The sequence below is a fragment of the Haliotis cracherodii genome, unplaced genomic scaffold (assembly GCF_022045235.1).
Source record: "Haliotis cracherodii isolate W230 unplaced genomic scaffold, xgHalCrac1.p SCAF_8, whole genome shotgun sequence".
Lineage (NCBI taxonomy): Eukaryota > Metazoa > Mollusca > Gastropoda > Lepetellida > Haliotidae > Haliotis > Haliotis cracherodii.
In genome coordinates this window covers 56,891,099-56,918,107 of record NW_027266341.1, presented here as the reverse complement: position 1 = coordinate 56,918,107, position 27,009 = coordinate 56,891,099, and the positions used below count along the sequence as shown (strand labels likewise).

Sequence of the window (27,009 nt, the reverse complement as noted above, 5' to 3'; positions counted from 1 at the left end):
GCTTTGCAAATCCTGCAATCGATCGAAATCTGCACGACAGTTTACGAATTGGATTTTGATTTTGGTGCGCGATTTTGATTGGACTATGCATAGACTCGTTAGTCCAGACAAAACGTAACTCCATAATACCAGCCTAGTTCGGCAAGGGTGGAAACTGGACTTTTGTTGTCAGTTAACTCCTCTGCCTCGGGAAGATGGTTAATTGGTGGCTTTTGATAGTTTGGGATTTAATTTTTTTTATATTTTTCGAGAGTCCATAGCAACGACTTTGACTTAAACTGAAAATGGTCCACACAACCGGACATGACATATTGGCGGGGGATATGAGTATTTCATGCTTGTTCATAATGGGATTGGGTACAAATTCTCCAACTTTGGACGCCTGCTATAGCCAGTTATAAGCTGGGATTCCGGGTTAGAATTGACCAGCAACCTATGGGAGGCTTCTAAATGGATCGGGTTGTCAGCATCTTCCCGAGGCAAGGGAGTTAACTGACTATAAAAGTCCAGTTTCCACCCTTGTCGAATTAAGCTGCAATAATAGAATAATTATTACATTTTGGCTGGACTAACGAGTCTATGCATAGTCCAATCAAAATCGCGTAACGAACGGTTCGTAAACAACATGGATTTCAACGTGCAGATTACGGTCGACTACAGGATTTGCAAAGATACAGCCAACTGGTCGTCGACAGATATTGTGCAAATTCTTTCATGTTTTTAATCAAGGTGCACACGTGATTTGATGCACTTTGCGGGATGAGACCCGTTTTATTACAAGATAGATCTTGATCATCGAGCAGATCGGTTGGGTACCGCCATTTTGTTTGAAGCAAATACAAGCGTTATATGAGAGATGGAATCTGATTGGTCAATAGGAGGAACATAGAAGGGATATAACTCGTAAAAGCCACTGCTGGCTCTACGATCGATCCTGGAAATTCCAGCCTAGTTCGGCAAGGGTGGAAACAGGACTTTTATAGTCAGTTAACACCCTTGCCTCGGGAGGATGGGTTGCCAGTGACTTGGTTGATCGCGTGTCAACGTATCGACGGCGTGGATCGTTGCTCCTAATATCAATCACTTGTCTTTCTGGTCCAGATTCAATTATTTTGTTTTCACCATGTCCTTGGATGTATCAGACAAGTTAATCCTAATAGACATTTTCTTTCGGGTAGACCTTGGTTTGAATCCTAACTAATGACCACTATGTACCTGAATGTTTCCCCTGTGATGTTGCTTGGGGATTACTTAAAAATAAAACTCACGTAATAATTTACTTGTGTACAAATACCATATATTTTGTAACTATGGTTATACAGTATTTAATTTCAAAATTGATTTGCTACGACTTAATCTGTGAGGTGTAGGTGCGTTGGTAGACTGCTTTGAAAGGGGGGTCTATTTTGTCCTTTAAAGGTGATGAGCTACCCATCACAGGTATTCATCCGCGAGCAGGTCAAAGTTCACCGTGACTGGATCAAGTACAGACGCGGCCTGGTGAGCGAGGTGACGTCCAGATATGACGGCTCTTGATGACCTCCAGCATTGTTCACACTGACCCCAACTTAACCGTTAAATGAGAATGGCTGCTTCAGGTGCCCATTTCAGTCTAGGTCGAGAACTGTAATTATTACCCATATGGGCTCAAATATGCAGTGTAATAACTTTTTGATATTTGCACAGTGTGCAATTAGTGATTCTCGAAGCTGATTTGTCAGTGGAACAAAGATCAATTTTCATTGGACAACGGAACTATTTTTTTCTCATCCCATTCATTCACAAATCCACGCCTTTCCCTTCAGATGTTTTACGTGCTACAATCTCACTGATTCGAGATTTTTAAGACAAGACACATAGTTTCATATTAACAACATGATTTCACATTATCAATTTTTCCTTTTATTTCACATGATTTTCATTTTACAGTAAAAACCAAAACTACGTCCCCGTTTGTAAACAAACATGGCTGGCCCTTTGAGACCTGTCAAAGTAAATGACCTCGTTAAAGCGGACGGATATCTGACTGACATGAAAAGTTATTCGTATAATTCAACCTCTGAACACATTTAATGTCTTTGTTGTCAAAACTGCATATGGCCAGATTGAAGTTCCAAGATTCAGAGTTTTGATGTTGCCAGAAACTGTTCCTAGGGCGCCAAGATCATCACCATCAAGTCCTGGTTTGCGTCTGTGTTAGAGGGCTTGCTGTGTCATGAATTTTTCGACCACCCGAATCCAAAAACCGGACTTTGTATAGACAGGTTTGCCTTTGTGGACGATGATGGCATCGATAACTGCCAATGAAAATGAAAACACAATGAAAAAGTCTAAACTTGACAAGTTGACATGAACTTAGTTCACAAATGTATAAAGGTAAGAAAAGCACGAAAAATATAACTTCTCACACTTTCAACGATGGCATGAGAATAAAAACAAATTCATTTTGCAACGACATTTAGACTTTCCGAAAGACATCATAAAGATACACTATTTCGTACAATTTTGTAAAGTTGTGTGAAGAAATGAGGACGTGACACTTTTTTATACAATGTATACGTTTTTCGTAACCGCGACGTCTGCAAAGTACGGCGCTGAGCGGTATGCATTCTGACTGACGTCCGCTGACCATAATTATGACTATGAGGGTTAATGACACAGGAAAGGTGCAACATTATTATTCGCAAATTTATCATTTCGGCATGCACATCAGGCAGTTCAGAATTCGAACTGTCTACTTTGAAGGAGATCAAGGGTAGCCTAGAGTGTTACCTTAGCGACATGATTACCAGCATCTGGTTGCAAAATCGACGCACTTTGCTGAACTCGGAGGTTTTGAAATCAAAACAAAAATAATAAAAAATACAAGGAAAGGAAAACATACCCCAGCGAGCTGAAAACTTACCCCAGCGAGCTGATCCTGTGTCCGATATCGAACTAAATGAACTCCGTGAATGCGGACAGCTTAGCACCAAATCTCCAGATACCGTGTTTGTCTATCAACAGGTATTCGACCATTATGAATCACATCAAAATATCAACAAACTGCCGTCATCTGACTGTGTCCACTCCGCGTTTGACAAATCCTCCTGAAATCCCACATGCACATGTTTCCCATCAGTGACACTTGTCTCAAATCACACACGATGTTAATTAAACTTGTTGTCCGGATTAAACTGTAACCGGTTCTCTTGTCATTCCTGGTTTCGGCTGTCTCATATCTGGGTCAAGTCGGGTAATTCATTCCGACACTGCGACAGCAATCGTACTTTTCAAAGTTTAGCTTCTTTTCGTAACTTTTCTCTAACAAACAAGACTTCTGTACATTACATCTATGTTGTTGTTATAGGTTTTGGCATTTTTGTCAAATGACACATAAAAAAATTGACAGGTTTTCCGTGTTTCCTCTTCTCCATGTGAAATGCATTTATCTGCCGATGCACGACGGGGGCTGTCTGTCAGTGACGAGATCTTGTCAAAACAAGCTTTGATTGAAAAACCTGATGAACCATTTTGGAAACCTGTCTTCTTTATCAATGCTAGATAGTGTGCGCTGTGTAAATCGGACAGAAATATAACTGCAATAATGTGATCTTTACAATTTTTTAACAGAACTATATTTTTCACGCGTAACAACACGTTAATTGAGTAATGCGGTTGGAATGAGTGGACAGTGTTTTTTCACACGCGAATTGATACAAAACAGCTGATTCTTGATCGGCGACAGTTGATTGTTTTTTTCTTGAAACATGTCTTTAATATGAATATGGGTAATAAATAGAATAACCCACGAGGTACGAGTGATTACATTAATTTCACTCGTGACATATTTTCCGTAATCACTCGTACTTCGTGGGTTATTCTATAATTATCATCCAAAACTGGATCCCACAGGAGATATCGCTGGGATGAGATCAAGCGTTATCTACACTGTAGATATCACTGCAATGAAATTACATCACAATGCTTTGCAGACCATTTTGACGTCACTGGTTACCATGACGTCACAATCAAATGACATCACTAATGGTCTGCTACTGAAGCTGTTAGCAGTACTTTTTACACTGAAGACACTGCTAATTACTGTCTACAAATTGAAAAAGTTGAAAAAATATTGTTGGATGATAAATAAAATCTCACCCTCGTGTCTTTAGATATCAAATATATCAACACTCGTTGATAAAAGTGGCAAAAATCCTCGGCAAGCCTCGGAAGTTTTCCACTTTTATCAACTCGTATTGATATATTTGATATCAAAAGACAATCGGATGAGATTCTCTCTATAGTCCCAGAAATCTAAAAACAAAAAACACACAAAAAACCACCAAATACAATCCTTAATTTCAAACATGAGTTGCATTTTTTTCCAGGGTCTGATGCACCTGATGCCTGGCCAAAGAAAGTGTACACTTTGACCAAAAAATTACAAACGTTATCAAACGTTACAAGGCTGAAACACTACACACTTAATGTCTAACACAACTATGATACCCATATCAAATACATCACCATCGAATAACCATTTCTTGTTTGTGTTATGGTTGGTCGGGTAGCCTAGTGGTTAAAGCGTTCGCTCGTCACGCTGAACATCCGGGTCCGATTCCCGACATGGGTACAATATGTGAAGCCCATTTCTGGGGTCCCCCGCCGTGATAATGCTGGAATATTGCTAAAAGCGACGTAAAATCATGCTCACTCACTGTTTGTTTTATTTTTAGCAACCATCAACCAAAGTGTATATTTTCGTTTTTATCTTACGCACCGCATTTGAATCGCATTTCAATATACATCGCTCTAACTTTAGGGTCGTAGAGTGAATCCAGCCTATGGGACACATAAAATATACTACTCAAAAGAAGTTAAGACTATACTTAATCTGTCATGCCCATGCTATATTAGTTTGTTTGTGTTTATTGTTTAACGCCGCACTCCAGTCTGAACCAGACAATCAAGTGATTGACATCATGAGCATCGATCCACGCAATTGGGATACGATGACATGCATCAACCAAGTCAGCGAGCTTGAGCACCCGATCCCATTAGTCGCCTCTTACGACAAGCATAGTCACCTTTGACGGCAAGCATGGGTTGCTGATGACCCTTTTCTAACCCGTATCTTCACGGGCACTATGGCACTAACTGTAGTCATATAAACGAATCGGGTATTCCTTAACTTCTTTTGAGTTGTATATGTTTGCTAGGACTACGGGCCGACCCTGGTCCTCGCAGCCATAATCATACATGGTTACTATTTATGTTTGTAAGTGTAATTTCAGCGATCTTAATAGACTGCTGTCTAATCGTATGTGGGTAACAGCTATGCGATTATATACGGGGCTGTCGGGTAGCCTAGTAGTTAAAGCGTTCGCTCGTCACGCCGAAGACCCTGGTTCGATTCCCGACATGGGTACAATGTGTGGAGCCCATTTCTGGTGTCCCCCGCCGTGATATTGCTGGAATATTGCTAAAAGCGGCGTAAAACCAAACTCACTCACTCACTATGCGATTATATACAAATGTTTGGCCTTTTGTTTTTATTTGTCGGTTTACATACGGTTTGGCCTGAAAGTTTAATTTAGGTTGTGGAAAATATCATAAAAAAAGAACTTCCAGATAAATACTGTACACATGAATGAAAAACTCGAACGTCACATCATCACGATTGAGAAACGATAACGAATGATAACTCATTGTTCTTATTTTTCTATTAGAATAAAAATCTATATATTGATTATTCACCATTTCTTACGAACTGCGGTGATAATATCTCGTGTTTTTCCTTTTCACAGTTGCCCCTATTGTTTTTTTTGTCAGATTCCTTGTGTGTAAATATACGCTTGTGAAAGGGTAAAAAAGAATTTGACAATTATATTCGTGTTTTTATCTCTGAGTATAATCAATTTTCTTTACCAAAGAATAATTCTCTTGTTTACTTTATGTACACTAAGTATAATAAATTGTGTTATACGTATAATGAATTATTGAGTTCTTAGCTGGGATCAAATGCTTCTCTGGACAGAACAAGTCACAATGGATGCTCTGTCTGGTCGTGTGTCATCACGCCACGATGACGTGGTGCTAATCAATCACTGGTTTGTCTGGCCAAGACTCAAGTATTTACAAGCAGCATTCACAAGATAGGCTGGTTCTCTGCCGGCGATTGTCCATAAAAGCAATTATGAAACAAGTTAAGCTGTTTCTCGACCCCATTTCCACGTGGGGCAGTCGGTGACACGGATGTTTAAAGCGTTCGCTCACCAAGGGGTTTGTTTCTCCTCATGGATGGGCCGCCTCCGTGGTCTAGTGGTAGAGCGTCCGCCCGGCGAGCGGAAGGTCCGGGGTTCGATCCCCGGCCGCGTCATACCAAAAGACGTTAAAAGATGGTACTTGTTGTTACCCTGTCTGGCGCTCGGCATTAAGGGGTTAAAGCAAGGACTGGTCGGCTCGGAGTCAGTATACTGTGTCTGAGTGGGGTATTCATGTTAAACTGCGGCATGGTATCTCAGTGGGCTAGCACTATAAATCGGCATCAGTCCGGTCTAGTACAAGCAGCCACACACACACGTGCATGCACGTCGCTATATAAGTGCAATAATCTTTGATGCGACGATAAACCCAATTTCACCTCACTCTCCTCGTGGATACAATGTCTGGAGCATTAATTTGGTGTCTCTCGGAGTGCTATTACGAACATGTTGCTAAAATCGGCTTAAAACCCTACTCACTCACTCACTCACTCACTCACCCACTGTCACGTGTTATTTACATCACAGCCCAACCAATGAACATAATCTATTAAAAATATTTACCGCACTGTACTAGTAAAGTAGAAAAGTTGTTTTAGTAAAGAGTAGTTCAACCTACTGTTCAATCATCAGTGAGGAAGTCAAAACATAATGTGATTTAATTCAGTATAAAAACAACAAATTTGTCAAAAACAATTCAAAATAGTATCTACACAATGTACAAAATATATCTTGGGCCTGACAGATCTTAACGCTATCACAGATATGGGTATGACAGCTCGGGATGGCGTTATCACAGATACTGAACACGTATCACAGATACACATCAATATCAATAAATATAATCCGACGGTGGAATAATTTTGACGAACTTGGGTCATTCGGTCAGATTAAATGTATGGAACACACCAATAATACTAAATATAAGGAGATTGGAAAAGCCTGTACAACGCAGCAGAATGTTTTCGACGAAGGTCCGGTCATGTTTGAGGTGCGTCAGGACGTCTCCATTTAAGGCCATCAAATTCTTTTGAAATCGGGACCATTCTTTCTCCATGTTATATCTTGCCTGTACAGAATGCAGTTGAAAGTTTTGAGTCGACCTTATCCATTGTTTGACATATGCAGGAGCCTCTGTAGCTAATTTACGTCGCAGTTAGTATTGTTATGTTTCAAGTTGCAAGCAGTGTTCAAATTTAGTTTTGGAAACTAGGTAAGCGTGGTTTATACTGACAACCAGTAGCTGCAAATGAAATGCGATACAAGATTTGATCAATACAACCTTTTCGAACATTGCATTTAAGATGTCCCTTTGCTGAATCTTTTCATCTTCTCTTCCAAACACATCTCACTTTCCAAAATGGCGGACCGGAAGTGAAGGACTAACATTGTTCAAGAGACGCTGTTGAAACCCAGGAGCACTGGGTAACATACACCAGTGTGAAGTGGCCTCTGCGTGGTCTTGAGATCTCTTGAATTCACATAAATTCCAATACCACACGAGAATATGGATGAGAGTTCATTGCTATCCACCTGCAGTACGGGAGTAGATGGAATAATGCAAGCATCCGGGGCATTGCACTTTAGTTGTCCAGGCGGGAAAGTATGTTACAAAGTAACCGTTCGTAGTAAATTTCATAAAACTGATAAACTTACAACATGAGCGTATGTCATGAGGTCATCCTTTACAAACTTACAACAGAAGCGTATGTCACAAGGTCATCCTTGAGAAACTCACAACAGAAGCGTATGTCACAAGGTCATCCTCGAGAAACTCACAACAGAAGCGTATGTCATGAGTTCATCCTTGACAAACTCACAACAGAAGCGTATGTCATAAGGTCATCCTTGACAAACTCACAACAGAAGCGTATGTCACAATCCTTTTCTCAATTTGCCAATTCTCACACCATCATTGACAGACGTGCAGAAGAAGCTTATCTTATTAAGTTCCCATCCATTGTAATTCTTACAGCATCATTGACAAACGTCCAACAGGCGCTTATCTTATTTAGTTCCGATCAATTGTAATTCTTACAACATCCTTGACAAACATTGCAACAGGCGCTTATCGTATTAAGTTCCCATCCATTATAATTCTTACAACATCCTCGACAAACTCACAAGAGAAGCGTACGTTACAAAATCACCATCCATTGTAGTTCTTACAACATCCTCGACAAACGTGCAACAGAAGCTCATGGTATAAAGTCGCAATCCTTGGAACCTCTCACACCATCCTTGGCAATCTCAAGTTAGGATGTATTAAGTTATTAAGTGGCGGTCACATCTTCCACCCAATTTGGCGGCTTTCGTCCCTGTCTGTGTCCCGTGACCCCTACCCAAGTGTTGACTATGTCCGCGAGGTCACACTTCCGACCAACCTCTCCATCAACACGCTCTTGTACTGCCTCCAAGTCTCCTTGTTGTACAACACGTCTTTAGCCTCATCAGTCGTGATGTACTCGCGTTGCTGAAATGTAAGTGTTCGGTGTTATGATGATAATCTATAAATTTGAAGTTTACACGACATACGGCTTTTCCATTGGACGAGAGGTCGGTCACATGACCGCCAAATTGACCATCATAAGTATAGGAATGACACAATTTGACGTTCGTACGTTTTTGACGAGACCGTGTTCTTGAAATGGCGTAAACATAGATTATGGTAAACTTTATACAGTTTGGCCCTCACACTATGAGTGAGTGAGTGAGTTGGGTTTAACGACGCTTTTAACAGTATTCCAGTTATATCATGGCGTGCCAGCTTAATGTGGGAGGAAAGCCCGAAGTGATGCAGGTCTCAGACGTTTACCACTTCGGTGAAACCCACGAGCACGGGTATCTCACACTATGAAGGTTCAAACTCCAATGAACTCACACAAAGTGAAAGCCAATTCTTAATTAAAAATCCAAGCTATTTACGAAACAAGAAAATATAGGAACTTTTTTCGTCTTCACCAGGTACGTTTATTTATAGAAATATGACACGTGTAAGAGTTATCTGGACAATACAATGAAACCTAGTTTTCCAGATGGTTACTGTTGAGCACGTCTATAGATCATTAAAGGAACATTATTGAATAGTAATTCGTCCTTAAATCCAATAACTGCTCCCTCAATCAGGCAATTTATTCATCCTGATTTTACCGTCAGGATGATCGAGGTTTCACTGTTTCCAACGTGTCTATCACCTGTACGGAAGTCAATTTACGTCCAGAGTGGAATATTTACCCTTTGGACAGAGCCACGCAACTCTGAGGTCAACCACTCAAAGGCCCCGTTCCACAAAGCGACATAAGCGCAAAGACGATGTTAACTCCAATATTTTACGACATATACTTACGACAGTCGTAACGCTAAGATCCCTTTGTGGGGTTGGGCCATGGTGCCATAATGACGGCGTGGTAGGCAAGTGGTTAAAGTGTTCGCTAGTCATGCCAAGGACCAGGGTTCCATTCCTCACATGGTACAAAGTTCCTTTTTGGTGTCGGGTTGTATTCGTGTCACATTGCATAAAACTAACTCACTCACTCCTGGTGCGCTATACTTACCATAGTCTCCACTCTCAACATGGTGTTGTTCTGGGCGAACTGAAGGAAGAACCTCTTGCTGATCTTCACCACTTCTGCTCCGTCGCTCACCTGCGATCAACACAAGCTATATACACACCTGTTAAGTGTCCCCCCGATATTTAGAGAACAAGCGTTATTTGATTAAACAATATTTTAAAGGATGTAACATTGAAAGATACTATTTATTGTTATAATTATTATCATTTATAATAATAATAATAATAATACTTAGATAATAATAACAACAATAATAATTATAGAAATAAAAATAAATAATAAATATCATATTAGTTACACACGAACGAAGCAAACAGAGTAATAGTCTAAAATGTCATATTATTATTATTATTATTATTTAATCCAAGACTTACTAGACTGATGGCAGGCCCCTCCATGTACGCCAAGGGGGGAGGGTCAAGGTTCTCTAGGCCCTGGGGGAGAGGAACAGGTCTGCATGTAAAATTATGTCACAGATACTAAAATGTGTGATGATACGAGAAATTAAATGGATTTAAGTATATAACTGTTATACTTACAAACATATTATTCACTAATGATGTACATAGCACGTATTTAATTTACAAGTGTTGCATATACCTCATTTACTATACTTCATATAGTACACCCCACATACTTCAGACTCCGAGCCGACCAGCCCTTCTTTCATCCCCTTAATGCCGAGCGCCAGGCAGGGTAACAACAAATACCACCTTTTAACTTTTCTCAGGTGTTAAGTATGACGCGGCCGGGGGATTAAACCGCTGACCTTCCGCTCTCAGGGCAGACGCACAACCCACTACATCACGAAGACGACCGTTGTACTAAGCATGGACATATTTTACAATGTTGTTCTGCAGAACTTAGAACGAACAGCTGTTGCTTTGGGAATACATTTCCTTGTTTCTATTTACAGATTCTGCAGTGGTTTATTTTTGTGTTTCGGAAATGACGATGGAACATATGATACAATATGAACAGATATAAAAGCATGATTCCTGTTCGAAAATCGACACGATGTTAAATATTATTAAAATGGGGGTCTAGAGTCGAGCAAAGCGAGTCCTCGTGGGTTTGAGTCAGACCATTTAAACACCTCTCTGATATTCTGCAAACACAAAATTTATTAGGGCGGTCGGGTAGCCTAGTGGTCAAAGCGTTCGCTCGTCACGCCGAAGACCCGGGTACGATTCCCGACATGGGTACAATGTGTGAAGCCCATTTCTGGTGTCCCCCGCCGTGATATTGCTGGAATATTGCTAAAAGCGGCGTAAAACCAAACTCACTCACTCAAATTTTATTAGGTATATTGTGGTGCGGCCGCATACCCGCTCATGCCGTTCACGCGATATGTCCGCGTTTTACCAATTCACCGGAAACACTCTCTGACGCATGTCGGTATGAATTGAGCGAGGTGTGGACGCAGGTGTTTCGCAGCTCGTCCTTAGTTTTTGGCAGTATTTAATCTTGATTGCTACGTTGGGTTTGGATGATTACTGATTACATAGTAATAACATCTCACACAAGTCTAGTCCTATAGAGTAGTCTCGGTAGTCTGGACACCCCACTTTCCGGACGATTTATTTTTGGAACAATTAAATGAAGACAAAGTTTTGTTTGCTTGTTATTTAACGCCGCACTCAGCAATATTCCAGCTATAAGACGGCGGTCTGTAAATACCTGAGTCGGGACCACACAATCCAGTGATTGACATAAGCATCGATCTACGCAATTGGGATACGATGGGATGCATCAACCAAGTCAGCGAGTCTGTGACATTACTTAGTAACCATGATGCGTTACTCCGGAAGATTCTTTAGGAACGCTACCATTCGGATTAACGAGGTTTCACTGTTCTGAAAATGGACATCAGTTCTTTATCTAACATTCTATAGTCAGTGCAGTATGGGTTTATAATGCATGATATAGTCCCAGAGAGTCAGGACGTGTACCAGGACACGCTAGTTGTGAAAGGGGAGGTGAAATGGGGTTTAACGTCGCATCCAAGATTATTGCACTTATATAGCGACGTGCATGTACGTGTGTGTGTTCGTGATGCCGATTTATAGTGCTAGCTCACTGAGATACCATGCCGCAGTTTAACATGAATACCCCACTCAGACACAGTATACTGACTCCGAGCCGACCAGTCCTTGTTTTAGACCCTTAATGCCGAGCGCCAGACAGGGTAACAACAAGTACCATCTTTTAACGTCTTTTGGTATGACGCGGCCGGGGATCGAACCCCGGAGCTTCCGCTCTCCGGGCGGACGCTCTACCACTAGACCCCGGAGGCGGTCTAGTTGTGACAGATCGCAATAGGTAGGTAAACATACAGTGTTTGAAATAAAACCAAATACCAGGCTGCCACCAGGACCACTAGACTTTAGAAACTGCAGGCCCTGACGAAACTCTTTAGGAAATTTTAAAAATATTGCATCTTACTGTGACAAATGAATTGACACGTTAATTTACTGCAGGCTACAAGAAACCATTCAACTTTGAAACTACGGCCTGACTCGAAATCTACATGCAGGCGCTTATTTCGAACACTGTATACATATAAAAATGATACACTTTTACTGGTATGTAATAAGTAGCTAAACAAGCACGCAGTTAATAGTGAGTATAGGTAAGCACAGGCAATGTGGTGAGACAAGTGAGTTGATATTGTTTTGAACTGGACTTCAGTTTTACATTTACATCAGGAGAACTGTCCAAAATGTCGAACCCCTTTAGTGAACACCATGATCGATGGTATGGTGGTGATGTACCCAGAAATCATATCCCGCGCCGAACTGAAGCAAGTCGAAGGTATTTAACACTTACATGGAATCCATGAGACAAATAACCATGTCACGACAGCCCGCTTACTCGTTCTGTGGAACTCAAGAGCACTGTGCTGATAGACCATAGATCATACCCAGGGCTTATCTGGGTTTCGAACCAACCAGTAGCGTAGCCGGGCACGGATAAGGGAGACAACTCCTCACAGTTAATTGTGGCGCTTTGGTCCATGCTTTGGACCACCCGTACCCCCCAAATGTTCAAGAGAGAGAGAGAGAGAGAGAGAGAGAGAGAGAGAGAGAGAGATGTTATAGTAGCATTTAGACAGGTCATGCTCTATACTAGCATGCTAATCATATGCCGTACATTCTTAAGAGACGCCTCAATATGTGCATGTGCTATTTTGGAAAGGAAGTTCCAATAATTGTGTTTGTTTAATTATCAAAGATGACCTTTTATCGAATGGTCGTTTGTTTTCATTTTTAAAAAGTTTGTTTTACTACGTTTATAACCCTTGCAGGGTTTGGATTTAAGAAATTTAAAAAAACCAACATGCATTCACAATCTCTGCCAAAGCGTCACCAAAGGATACACGGCGTACCCAATAACCATATGACGTCATAGCTTGATGACGTCATACAAACCTCATCATCCTTGGGTTGATATCTGAACTTTACAGCGATATCGTCCAGACCCTATAGTTAGGTATAAACGTCACAACACGTTAGGAACAACAACAAGCAAATAAACAAACTGCAAATAAAATATAGGTAATAACACACATCACTAAAGAGATAAGCGGGGATTACCTTAAGTGTACGTCAACAGACTTTAGGTGGGTGTTGAACCTGAGCTGGTGAACTAAATTCAGGTCGAACTATTCGAAAGGGTATATTTGTATGCGGTTTTTGTACTGTTTCGGTAATAAATATGCATCATTTTTGCAAATGAAGACTTATAGAAAAGTGACGTGTGTTTGAAATACATAGACACATCCAAACCATGCTTTATAATTGGTTAGGTTAAAACACATTGTTATGTTAACAAAACTCACATGTTTCAATTTGTACCGATATTTGAAAAAATGCTTTTTGAAAAATAAATTGTCTTTTTGTTATGGCTGGTTTTTCATATGCGAGAAATAAGTCAAACACTGTCTACAATATTGGCGAAGAAATACAAAGAAATAACTCCAACAACATTGATTAAAAATGAAATAATTAACAATAATTAATTTACTAAACATTGCTCTTCGACACAAAGGTTCTTTGTGAAAGGAATAAAAACGGACGATCTTGACTTTTTTTTATATATATAAAAGGACGAATAAACTTCAAAAACAAATTTAGCAATAATGTTATACAACAGCAAACATGATGTTAGCTCCCCGCTCCCACACATCCCCACTTACAAACACGTCCCCCGGGCTGAGGGTGTCAAGCTGAAGATACGCCCTCCTCTGGATCAGGTCTTTCTTTCTTCTAGGGGAGAGGCCAGCATCAAACTCCGTCTTCTCACGGGTGAGGAACGTACCGTGAGGGGTCATGTGATCTGCCACCCCCGGAGTGGACTTAGCCAAGGTGGCACTACCCCGGGGATTTGTCCCCGGCTGTTTAGGGGTGGGGTGGGTTACAACTATTGGTGGAAGCTGGAAATGGTCTTTGCTTTTCTGAAAGAGTAGATGAGTAATATGGGAATTATAGGGTTGATAGAAAACATGAATTCATAAATTGCCGAGCAAAAGAAAGTGTACACTTGAATATTGGATTTGAGCAAAAAATTAGAAACGTTTTTCAGAAGGTTACTAGGCTGAATTATTTGTGTCAAAACACTGTAAACGTAAGATCCATATAGTATTTATGAATCAAATACATGATCCTCGAAAAAACATTTTTGTTTGTGTCATTTTTAGCCTCCGTCAAACATGAGTGAATACTTTCTTCTGCTGGCAGTTTATATTTGTTTGTTGTTTAACGCCGCGCTCAGCAATATTCCAGCTATATGACGGCGGTCTGTAAACAATCGAGTCTGGACTAGACAATCCAGTGATTGATGTCATGAGATCGACCCAAGCAATTGGGATACGATGACATGCATCAACCAAGTCAGCGAGCCTGACCACCCGATCCCGTTAGTCGCTTCTTACGACAAGCATAGTCGCCTTTTACTGCAAACATGGGTTGCTGAAGACCTATTCTACCCTAGATCTTTATATATGTGAGGTGAGGTGAGGTGAAATGGGGTTTAACGTCGCATCCATGATTATTGCTTTTATATAGCCACTTATATATATGATAAAGACAATGAATTAATATTCCATTAGAGTGAGTGAGTTTGGTTTAACGCTGCTTTTAACAGTATTCCAGTTATATCACGGCGTGTCAGCTTAATGTGGGAGGAAAGCCCGAAGTGAAGCAGGTCTCAGACGTTTACCACTTCGTGAAACCCACGAGCACGGGTATGGTGCTGACAAACGTAGAAACATAATTGGGACGAACCGGGATTCGAACCCACAATCATAGGTTTCTGGCGTGTCCAAGGGACGCAACTCTGCGTAGCGACTGCACCACCCGTGCCCTTTATTCCAGTAGAGGTGAGGTGAAATAGAGTTTACCGTCGCGTCCAAGATTATTGCACTTATATAGCGACGTGCATGCACGTGTATGTGTGTGTGTTTGGCTGCTTGTACTAGTCCGGACTGGTGCTGATTTATAGTGCTAGCACACTGAGATACCATGCCGCAGTTTAACACGAATACCCCATTCAGAAACAGTATACTGACTCCGAGCCGACCAGTCCTTGTTTTAGCCCCTTAATGCCGAGCGCCAGACGGGGTAACAACAAGTACCATCTTTGAACGTCTTTTGGTATGACGCGGTCGGGGATCGAACCCCGGACCATCCGCTTTCCGGGCGGACGCTCTACCACTAGACCACGGAGGCGGTCCTATTCCAGTAGAATATGTATACATATATGCAATGAAGAAAAGCATCTGGACATAAATGCAATAACATTACAGTAAAAGTCTTTGTGAAAAAAGTACAGTTACCCAACGTGTAAGATTATTCTATGTAACCGTCTTTCAATCAATATTTCGCAAAATATGAAGACAAATATAAACAAGCAGAAAAATGGAAAATTGTCAGTAATAATTATTGTATGCACACATTATTGACTGATTGATTGAATACATTCCTACATTTATTTGAAAGCTTAATACCTTTTCTGGAGAGTCTGTGGGTGAGGACCCCGGAGACCGTTGTCCCCCTGGGGTGGTGGAGGGAGTGGTAGAGCCGGGGGTGGGGCAGGCTGAGGTGGGGCTGGATGTCACGTGTTCAGGTTCAGCAGCAGGAGCCTCTGGAGTAATAAAGTTAGCTATCATGGTTGTCACTTCTCAAGAAAATGTGCTCAACAAAATATAATCAGTGCACATGTTTTAGATACTAACCTCGATCATCTAGCGTATTATATCGTCATTGTATTATTGTCTTTCTACGGGGATTCATTCAGTTTGCGACCCGTGAAGAAGCAACCCGGGTAGAATAGGTCTTCAGTAACCCATGCTCGCCCAGCCTGGTTCCCTGGGTATGCTGCGCTGGCCCAGTGTAGCGCCCGCGCAGCATACTCAGGGAACCAGGCTGATGCTTGCCGTAAAAGGTGACAATTCTTGTTGTAAGAGACGACTAAAGTGATCGGGTGGTCAGGCTCGCTGACGTGGTTGATGCATGTCATCGTATCTCAATTGCGTAGATCAATGCTCATGATGCCAATCACTGGATTGTCTAGTCCAGACTCGCTTATTTGCAGACCGTCGTCATAAAGCTGGAATGCAGCGTTAAACACAAACAAACAAACATTCAGTCTGCGCATCGGTTTTACGATTCATGCCTCTATGAACCGAAACAAAATACACAGGCAATCCTTAATTGTACCTTTCTCCATAAAAGTGGTTGATTTTGATTTCTTGCGGTTGTGTGATCTGTCAGTCAGAGACCCAGCTGATAGACGTCCATTCAACTTCCGCCTCTTCATCAACTACAAAGATAGATGGGTGAATGTAAAAACAAATCAAGCTTCTGAAACGTATTCAAACTTTATTCAACATTAGCGTATTCCTGCTGGGGACTGCAGCGTCACGAGAAGCGCACGTAACAGTTCTCTTACTGTCCCGTGTGTCACAAGACATGGGGCAGGACAGCCTACAAGTCTAAGGCGACGCAATTCACAGCGCAGAGTTGCATCCCTTAGCCAAGCCAGGATCAGTTGGTTGTGGGTTCAAATTCCAGATCCAGCTTTTTGATACTTGGTCTGTCAGTACCATGACCGTGCCCCACATGGGTACAATGTGTGAAACCCATGTCTCATGTCCCCCGCCGTGATATTGCTGGAATATTGCTAAAAGCGGCGTAAAACCATACTCACTCACTCATAACCGTGCTCGAGACATTATAGAAATGGTGTTCATAGCGGCTTAAAACTATCCCCAGTCACTCCCTCACTCGCAAATCTCCACTAAATGTGTCCTATTTAAGAAGTGTAATTTAAGATTTCAAAGTGAAAAGTTAATTTCACATTACTGACTATTTACCTACTTGAGTGCGTGTATACATGCTCCAAATGGAAGTTATAGCTTAGAATTACAGTCGGATTCGCGTGTCCTGTGCTTGTAAAAGCTAACTATAATGTGTATCAGAGATTCACAATGTGTGATGACTGTGGGCACAACAACAACAATAATTACAACAACAATAGCAACATTTATAATTATTATTATTATTATTAACAACCACAACATCATTAATAAAACTACTACTACTACTACTACTACTGCTACTACTACTACTAGGCCATTTATATTGCAGACCTTCATCACTTCGGGCTTTCCTCCCACATCAAGCTGACACACCGCGATATAACGGGAATACTGTTAAAAGCGACGTTAAACCCAACTCACTCACCATTTATATTGCGCTATATTTCCACAAGGGGCATGCTTAAAGCGCTACACTATTACCCCAGTCACTGGATCAGTGTGCACTCGATTTCATTCTCAGCTCCCTCGGATGTATGCAACTCAAGCTGCCTGTGAGGCGGTAGAAGGTTAACCGTCATCCTACCTGGTACCCATTCAAAACTGCACGAACATAGGCATATTTCGAACAAAGTCACTTGCCTAAGGAGACACCACATGTGCTACATATGTGGGGCAGGGCCCAAGCTCAAGAAACTCTCAGAGTCAAGCCGTCACCCATCCAACCACTCACCGCCACCAACGTGGCTTAACTATGCGCTGTACACAGGACCACGTGCCACCACGTAATATCAAATATTGTGGCGTAAAACAACACTCACACACCCTCACTGCCTGACATCTCACCTCGGGCAGATTGATGTCACTCTGACCCTTCAGTTTCCGCTGTTTAGCCAGTAGTCCAAGCATATCTGACGAATATACAGCAGCAATGTTGTACGAGCAGATATTTACAATTCTTAACTAAATCCCTAGAACATTGCACTGTGAGAAGCAAAGTTGAATACAACTCTCTCACCCATCCCGGGTATCATGGCACATCGATATCTGATATGGATACGCGGGTTGTCTTCCAAATCATGCCTCTTTCATTTTGATTTCGAAGATCCGAGGTATCACAACACCTATGATTGTGGGTTCGAATTCCGGTTCGCCCCGATTATGTTTCTAGGTTTGTCTGCACCATACCGGTGCTCGTGGGTTTCACCGAAGTGGTAAACGTCTGAGACCTGCATCGCTTCGGGCTTTCCTCCCACATTAAGCTGACACGCCGCGATATAACTGGAAAACTGTTAAAAGCGGGGTTGAACCCAACTCACTCACTCACTCTTACCAGAGGCGTGGCTAAATGCCCTTCCGCAACCTAGTTCCTCTGTGTTCTGTGACGCGAACATTGTATCATTCCGCACGTCCACCACGAACTGAACACGAACTACTTTCACGTTCCCCTGAAAAATAAAAAATAAATGAATTTCAACGCTTTAACCACAAGGCTCCCCATCCGCCGATGAACGATCTGGTGATGCACCATTACGCACAGCCATCCTCGATAGTCCCGGGTATTATATCGCTATTCAATTACGATATATACCTTGGACCCAGAGCTTCGTTTTGAGACCGATTTGAATAACACGATGATAAAATAAACGAACCGAATTCTGTGCTGAGGCATTGACAGAGAGCTGCATATAAAGATAGTGACGTCACTTCTGAATGGGTCCAGAGAATATATCGTAACAGAATGAAGGTACAACACCCTGGTAAATCGTGGATGGTTTACAGCAATCGGGGGTTTCATAATAACAATACCGATGCCGGGGCTAGTTTGCTAGCGATCAAGGTAAGGTGAAGTTGGGTTTAACGTCGCGTCCAAGATTATCTAGCGACGTGCATGCACATGTGTGTGTGGGTATTTGTACTAGTGTGGACTGATGTCGATTGATAGTGCAAGCTCACTGATATACCATGCCGCAGTTTAACATGGATACCCCACTCAGACAGTACACTGGCTCCGAGCCGACCAGTCCTTGTTTTAGCCCCTTAATGCCGAGCGCCAGACAGGGTAACAACAAGTACCATCTTTTAACGTCTTTTGGTATGACGCGGCTGAGCATGAAACCCCGGACCTTCCGCTCGCCGGGCGGACGCTCTACCACTAGACCACAGTGGGGGTCGCTAGTGATCAAAGTGGAAGCCATCGTTGTATTGCTGAAATATTGACGATTACGATATGAAGTCAAATGATAACGCGTTAAAACGAAGCGATCACTGTGACGGGATCCGCTGTCGTGTGTTCGAATCCAAAATTCGCTTTGATCACGAGCCCAGTCGGGTAAGGCGCTGCGATTCCTATACAGAGTTGCGTCCCTTATACGCATGTCACAAACCTAAGGTCGTGGGTTGGAGTCCCAGAATTTCCCTGAATATTGATCGTTCAGATCGTGGGTTTCACCAAAGTGGTTAACGTCTTAGATCTGCATCAGTTGGGGCTTTGCTCCCACATCATGCTAACACAGTGTGGTATTACTGAATATTGTTGAAAGCTGCTTGAGGTTCTACTACACCAAATCAGAACCAGTTGTGACTGTGCGGTTTTCGAGCCTTCAGTGCAGATCGAGAGATATCTGCAGGCTGTGATTGGAGGATATTGTGTAAGATTTTTATGTCTTTTAAATGTACATCCATCCAGTTATTAAAACTGACCATGTTTTTCTTTATTTAGTACTGTCTTTTTCAACATGATGACTTATGCTGAATGTGACCACAGCTATTTTCAAGTATGTGACATTTGGTGCGAAACTGGGGTCGGTGTGTTTAGCTTCCTGTACTCGGAAAAGGAGCTGGCTAAGCTAGTCATTTTTTTTCTTCTTTTCTTGCTGCTCTAAGGCCAAACTGTGAACACACGTACAGGTAATAGCTGTTGAATGCTTAGTTATTTAAAAAAAATTTTAACGTTACTATAGAAGCCTATGGGAAAATATTTGGTTGTGTTTAACCTTGAACGTAACAAAGTCTATGTGAAGTTGTACTTACCGATTTTATAACGTAAATCCAAGGTGAATTGTGAGCATCCTTCGCTATTACTCGATTCTGACTGAAACACGAACAAATGACCTTCAGTGGGCGATACTTACACATGCTTATTACCATACACATCATTAATAGGTCCATTCGCTGTGCAGAGTTGCGTCCCTTGGGCACGCCAGAAATGTATGATCGTTGGTTCGAATCCCGGTTCGCCCCGATTATGTTTCTAGGTTTGTCAGAACCACATCCGTGCTCGTGGGTTTCACCGAAGTGGTAAACGTCTAAGACTTGCATCACTTAGAGCTTTCCTCCCACGTTAAGCTGACACGGTGTGATATAACTGGGAAACTGTTCAAAGCCGTGCTACACTCACTCAATCCTTAACAGGTTATATCGCAAAAAAGTTGGCAAGTCGAAAATACATAAACGTGCTGTTAATATGAACTCTCTGATAAGACACATTAGAAGACAACTATTTGCTGGTCGTTAGAGGTGGCTAAATGGATCGGGTGGTCGGGCTCAGTGACTTGATTGTCTGATTACATATATATATATACCCCCCTCCCCCGAAATAAAACTGTCATTGATGATATTCGTTGATTGTACATAGCAAATATATAGAAAATTTACATTTCAGTAACCTCATTGGCCTCAGTTTTCTGCCCCGAAAATAGAAATAAAAACGTTTATCCGGTCCACACAAATCAATCGATTTTTTAACTGTTTCCCAAATAACAAATCTTTAGTTGGGAATTATGCCCCCTTGTATAGAAGTTGACGTTTCCAACAGTAACCCAACTGACTAACTTATTCAGGTCAATGAGGCCGATTAGGTCTCATGTTTGTTTGTTTGTTGTTTAACACCCCACTCAGCAATATTCCAACTATATGACGATGGTCTGTAAATAATCGAGTCTGGAGCAGACAATCCAGTGATTGACATCATGAGCATTGAACTAAGCAATTTGGATACGATGACATGCATCAACCAAGTCAAAGGGTCTGACCACCCGATCCCGTTAGTCGCCTGTTAGGACAAGCATGGGTTGCTGAAGACCTACTCTAACCCGGATCTACACCGGTAAGGTCTCATGTAATAAGCCTCAGTTGGCTGACTTTGTGTTACCCGTAGTAGGTGAACTCTATGGCGTCATGGTTGTGCAGGAACTGGTCGCAGGGGAACTCTTTAAACAGGTCCAGTGACCTGGGAGAGAAACATGTCACCATGAATATTGACTGTGGTGATAATCAATGACAGCAAATCCTAGGAAGCTTATTCATAACAAAATTAACATCGTCGCATGACGTAATAAAGTGTATTTATGTTATTGACATTGACTATATGTTTGTTTCATATATTGTTATGTATATGGCAACCTTAACAAGATTAGCTGAAGCTACTTCTTCCTGGCAGCTGTATGCAGATATATCAGTAAGCTACTGGGACGGGTATGTTACAGGTATTCTAGTGGTATGCTACGGTTATGTTACGAGAATGTTACGGGTATGTTTGGGAAATGTTACGGGTATGTTTGGGAAATGTTACAGGTATGTTACGGGAATATTAAGGAAATGTTTCGGGTATGCTACGGGAATGCTACGGCTAAGTTTGGGAAATGTTACGGCTATGTCTGGGAAATGTTACGACTATGTTACGGGAATATAAAGGAAATGTTTCGGGTATGCTACGGGAATGCTACGGCTATGTTTGGGAAATGTTACGGCTATGTCTGGGAAATGTTACGGCTATGTTACGGGAATATTAAGGAAATGTTATGGCTATGTCTGGGAAATGTTACGGCTATGTTACGGGAATGCTATGGGAATATTACTCGTATGTTACTGGAACGTGACGGGTATGTTACGGGTATGTAACGGGTATGTTGCGGGAATAGTACGTGCACGTTACGGGTATGCTACTGGTAACCTACCATAGAAAGTCTATAGGTGGGCTCTGGGTTGTGTGCTGAAGTCGGATGAAATCCTGAAAGTAAAACATCTCTGTTTATTTTTCTATGGAAGCAATGTTAATATTCGGATAAAAAATACAGAGCTTTATCATTATGCACATACTAACACCCCTGAAACGAGGGATCAATATCTGGATACTGTCAATACCTTGGTAAAAGCCGACTCACTCGCCTACTTGAATTTACATTGACCAGAGTTTCTCAGTATCTCAGAGTCAAACCCAGTTGTATTAGAAACGACTCTGACATGGGTAGCTGTTTGGATCAAAAGTCATGTACTGTGTTGCTATGGTTACTCACATCTCTGTGTAACATCAAAACCTCAACGGGTCCCTTGGCAACCAGGTGAAACTCACTGGGAAAGGTGCCCTCCACATCCTCAGGCTGAAAACAAAGGAGCACAGATGCAATGATGCACATGACACGTGATTACGGCGAAACCTCGTTAATCTGGACGGTACCTTGCCATTGTAATCGTCTGGTTAGACCAATGTCCGGATGAACGAATCACGACTATGGGGGTGATGTTCCCTTGTATATGCACATATGTTCCCAACAAGATCGTCCATGATTAACAGGGTCCTGGGAAAAGAGGTTTCACTGTATATGGTGGTGCCAGCTGTACAAAGCGATCTTAGCGCTAAGGTGATCGGAACTCCCACGCCTTAAGGTTAGAGTTACGACAGTCGCAGCGCTAAGGTTGTTTTGTACAACGGCACCCTGGATCGTAATATGAACAACAAAAGTGTAAACTACGTTACTTTATCGGGCGAAACCCCGTTAGGCCGGACAATTAACGTTTTGGAAAAGCACGTTGGGCACGTAAGTATTTGTTTGTTACATTGTTAATCCGTCACATTTCTATAGGAACGATACTCTTGATTAACGGGACCGCCTCCCTGGCCTAGAGGTAGAGCGTCCGCCCGGAGAGCGGAATGTCCGGGGTTCGATCCCCGGCCGCGTCATACCAAAAGACGTTAAAAGATGGTACTTGTTGTTACCCTGTCTGGCGCTCGGCTTTAAGGGGATAAAACAAGGACTGGTCGGCTCGGAGTCAGTATACTGTGTCTGAGTAGGGTATTCATGTTCATGGTCTAGCACTATAAATCGGCATCAGTCCGGACTAGTACAAGTAGCCACTCAAACACACACACGTACATGCACGTCGCTATATAAGTGCAATAATCTTGGACGCGACGTTAAACCCCATTCCACCACACTTGATTAACGGGGCTTCGATTTTGGTTTGAGTTAAGCTACATTTCCTTTCAATGTGTAGGAACGATAGCTTATTCATTAGAATAGTCGCTTTTACTTTTCTTTTTTACATTCATATTTTGTTTTCTGCTTTCGTGATGAAAGTGGAACTTAAAACAGTTTTCTTTTCGCAATTAAACGATTAATTTGTATTTTGTTGCATTGCCGTCTATTTCGTATAATATATAAACCAAACTCTAGCCATGGCGGTGGTAAAACTCTGCTGTCAACATGATCTAAGGGTAGTAATCAGGACGAAGACAAACATACCCGCGATCTACGAGGATGGAGTTTCATAAAATTAATACTCACGTTTGACGTCATTCCCTTGCTGAGGAAACCCATGGATTTGTTTATACAGCCTGACGTCAGTCGGTACTCCCTAAGTCGCTGGACTGGAATATAGGTACAGTAAACTGCGGTTATAACGAACTCAAAGTGATCACTCCTTTTAGTTCGTTATAACCGTAGTTCGTTATAATCATATATACAGCATATATACAGCAAACGAACGGAATCAAAACATGTTTCGTTATAAACGTGTTCGTTATAAACGTAGTAACACTGTATAGAATATACAAAAACCCAAATACATTCCATACTTGCATATAAGGATGTATGCATGCACACTATACATTCTACACACGCATACCTAGATACATACGTATGCATGTGCACACCTATATTTATACCTACACGCACACACACGAACCACATGTTGTTTTTATAAACGCATGCCCACGAACTCAGCATGTACCCTCATTACACTGCCTTACAATCATCATACTCCCTAGGGAGCTGAAAATACAATCGAGTGCAGACTGTTCCAGTGACCGGTATAATAATAGTGTAACGCTTTGAGCATACTCCTGTGTGGTGTTGAATTATAGCGCAATATGAATTATTGTGATTATTATGATTATCCCAAAATGTCATCCACACACTCCCTCACAAATATATATTCATAATATCCACTCACCCACTCATCAACCTACTCACTCATCCACCCGTTCATCTACTGAAACATTGCGTGTTTAGATGTATATGCATAATATCCACCCACTCACTCATCCACCCGTTCATCTACTGAAACATTGCGTGTTTAGATGTACATGCATATTATTCACCCACTCACTCAACTCATCCACCCGTTCATCTACTGAAACATTGCGTGTTTAGATGCACATGCATAATATCCACTCATTCACTCATCCACACGTTCATCTACTGAAACATTGCGTGTTTAGATGTACATGCATAATATCCACTCATTCACTCATCCACACGTTCATCTGCTGAAACATTGCGTGTTTAGATGTACATGCATAATATCCACTCACTCACTCAACCATCCGTTCATCCACTGAAACATTGCGTGTTTAGATGTACATGCATAATATCCACCCATTCAATCATCCACCCGTTCATCTACTGAAACATTGAGTACGTTCATCTGCTGAAACATTGCGTGTTTAGATGTACATGCATATTATCCCCCCACTCGCTCATCTCCCGTTCATCTGCTGAAACATTCATATTTTAGACAGGTTTGGGGGAGGGGGCATGTGTCGCAACTCATACCAAAAAATCTAACTCGGACTATTTTAAAAGGCAAAACATTAACAATTGGACTAACCTCAGGGATTGAAGAGAAACGGGGGTAGGGGTGGACTGGTAAAAGCGTTAGCTCGTAATCTTTTAAAGACCTAGATTCGATTCCCACATGGGTACAATATGTGAAGCCCATTTCTGGTGTCCCTCCACACCAACATATGGTTGGAATATTTCTAGAAGTGGCGCAAAACTTGTTAACTCACTCACTAGAAAGAGAAACATGTTTTATATGATGATGTGCCATTTCCCATCGAGACTCCAGCTTCAAGCAGGACACAGGTAGCCCAGTGATCAAATCACCATCGTTATAAACCTTATAACCAACTTACTTCTTCCAGACAGGATATAGTAGAATCTCTCCGGCGCCCGGCCCTGGTAGGCGAGATGGCGATTGTCATCGTACCTGTGATACATCATTATATCAATATTCAACAATACATCGACTCGTCTACTTTCAGCATAGTTATACGAGGCAACATAAACGTACATAACTGACACAACATGAAATACCTTTCAAATACATCGATCATGTTTGAGAAGGACTTAAATCAACACAACATAAACGTGAAATCAACACAACATAAACGTGAAATCAACACAACATAAACGTGAAAACAACACAACATAAACGTGAAAACAACGCAACATAAACGTGAAATCAACACAACATAAACGTGAAAACAACACAACATAAACATGAAAACAACACAACATAAACGTGAAATCAACACAACATAAACGTGAAATCAACACAACATAAACGTGAAATCAACACAACATAAACGTGAAAACATCACAACATAAACGTGAAATCAACACAACATAAACGTGAAAACAACACAACATAAACGTGAAAACAACACAACATAAACGTGAATAAAACACAACATAAACGTGAAAACAACACAACATAAACGTGAAATCAACACAACATAAACGTGAAAACAACACAACATAAACGTGAAAACAACACAACATAAACGTGAAATCAACACAACATAAACGTGAAATCAACACAACATAAACGTGAAAACAAAACAACATAAACGTAAAATCAACACAACACGCTGACGCCGACAGTGTATGTGTTGCGTAGATCACTGAAATATAAACAACAAAACCATTTTCATATTCAATGGAAATCTTTGCTAAAATCAGAGTTGATTGTACGATTCCGACTATATCATGAGCATGTGTTTATGAATCACTATCACGATCAAATACCTGGCAAAAGAAACCACACACCCGTGTTTGTTGGTGGTAAATATGAAACAAATAAGAATTGGTTACCCGATGGTGATGCATTTGATACGAGTAATATAGTTGTGTTATGAACCTTGAGCAGTGTTTCGGGGCCAGTTTTCGGCTTGGTGCGGTTTTGGCCCAATCCAATTTCCAAGTGTTTACTTTCTTTTGCCCGGCTGTTTAGTTAAATTAAAGGCTTACAACTCTTTTTTGTCCCTTCTTTGGGCAGAGAGGGAAATGGACAAGGGACACCCACCTTTCGTATGCGACAACTCGGGCTAGCTCCCTCTCCATCTCCGATGGGAACAGATGCTTGAAGGCCTTGGTGGCGCGCAGCACCCACGACACCTGCATTGAGAGAGGGAGTGAGTTAGTGAGTGAGTGAGTATGGTTTTACGCCACTTTTAGCAATATTCCAGCAATATCACGGCGGGGGACACCAGAAATGGGCTTCACACATTGTACCCATGTCGGGAATCGAACCCGGGTCTTGGGCGAGACGAGCATACGCTTTAACCAGTAGGCTACCCGACCGCCCCTGAGAGAGGGAGGGACGTCTTCTATTTGACTGACAGGCATAATTCGTGACCAGGCAAAAAGGAACCTTATGGGTGCTGGGATACAATTGAGATATGACGTCATTAAGAAACACGTGTGACGTCAGCTTACTTCCGTTAAAAAATGTGTGCAGACTGCACAAAATTATTATATTTTTCACCCCTTAGATCGTAATGTAATAACAATATTTCAAAACATTTCAG

The 27,009-nt window shown here is 41.6% G+C and overlaps 2 protein-coding genes across 3 annotated transcripts in view; one reads left to right on the top strand and one right to left on the bottom strand.

Moving 5' to 3' along the window:
• The window catches only part of LOC139449455 (uncharacterized), a 35,816-nt gene extending 34,280 nt beyond the window's left edge, over window positions 1–1,536 (top strand). The window contains exon 18 of the mRNA XM_071230864.1: window positions 1,420–1,536. Coding sequence (XP_071086965.1) covers window positions 1,420–1,536 — 117 coding nt within the window. The remainder of the gene's footprint in view (window positions 1–1,419) is intronic.
• A 5,446-nt stretch (window positions 1,537–6,982) lies between these two features.
• Window positions 6,983–27,009, bottom strand: part of LOC139449806 (uncharacterized) — a 55,789-nt gene continuing 35,762 nt past the window's right edge. For both annotated transcript variants that reach the window (XM_071231344.1, XM_071231343.1), the window contains 15 exons: window positions 26,505–26,596; window positions 25,333–25,406; window positions 23,702–23,784; window positions 22,433–22,516; window positions 22,094–22,146; window positions 21,289–21,366; window positions 20,169–20,229; window positions 18,469–18,583; window positions 17,982–18,046; window positions 16,537–16,639; window positions 15,825–15,961; window positions 14,016–14,273; window positions 10,192–10,251; window positions 9,800–9,889; window positions 6,983–8,718 (listed from right to left, as the gene is read on the bottom strand). In XM_071231344.1, the coding sequence (XP_071087445.1) occupies window positions 8,599–8,718; window positions 9,800–9,889; window positions 10,192–10,251; window positions 14,016–14,273; window positions 15,825–15,961; window positions 16,537–16,639; window positions 17,982–18,046; window positions 18,469–18,583; window positions 20,169–20,229; window positions 21,289–21,366; window positions 22,094–22,146; window positions 22,433–22,516; window positions 23,702–23,784; window positions 25,333–25,406; window positions 26,505–26,596 (1,473 nt within the window). In that variant the 3' untranslated portion in view covers window positions 6,983–8,598. The remainder of the gene's footprint in view (window positions 8,719–9,799; window positions 9,890–10,191; window positions 10,252–14,015; window positions 14,274–15,824; window positions 15,962–16,536; window positions 16,640–17,981; window positions 18,047–18,468; window positions 18,584–20,168; window positions 20,230–21,288; window positions 21,367–22,093; window positions 22,147–22,432; window positions 22,517–23,701; window positions 23,785–25,332; window positions 25,407–26,504; window positions 26,597–27,009) is intronic.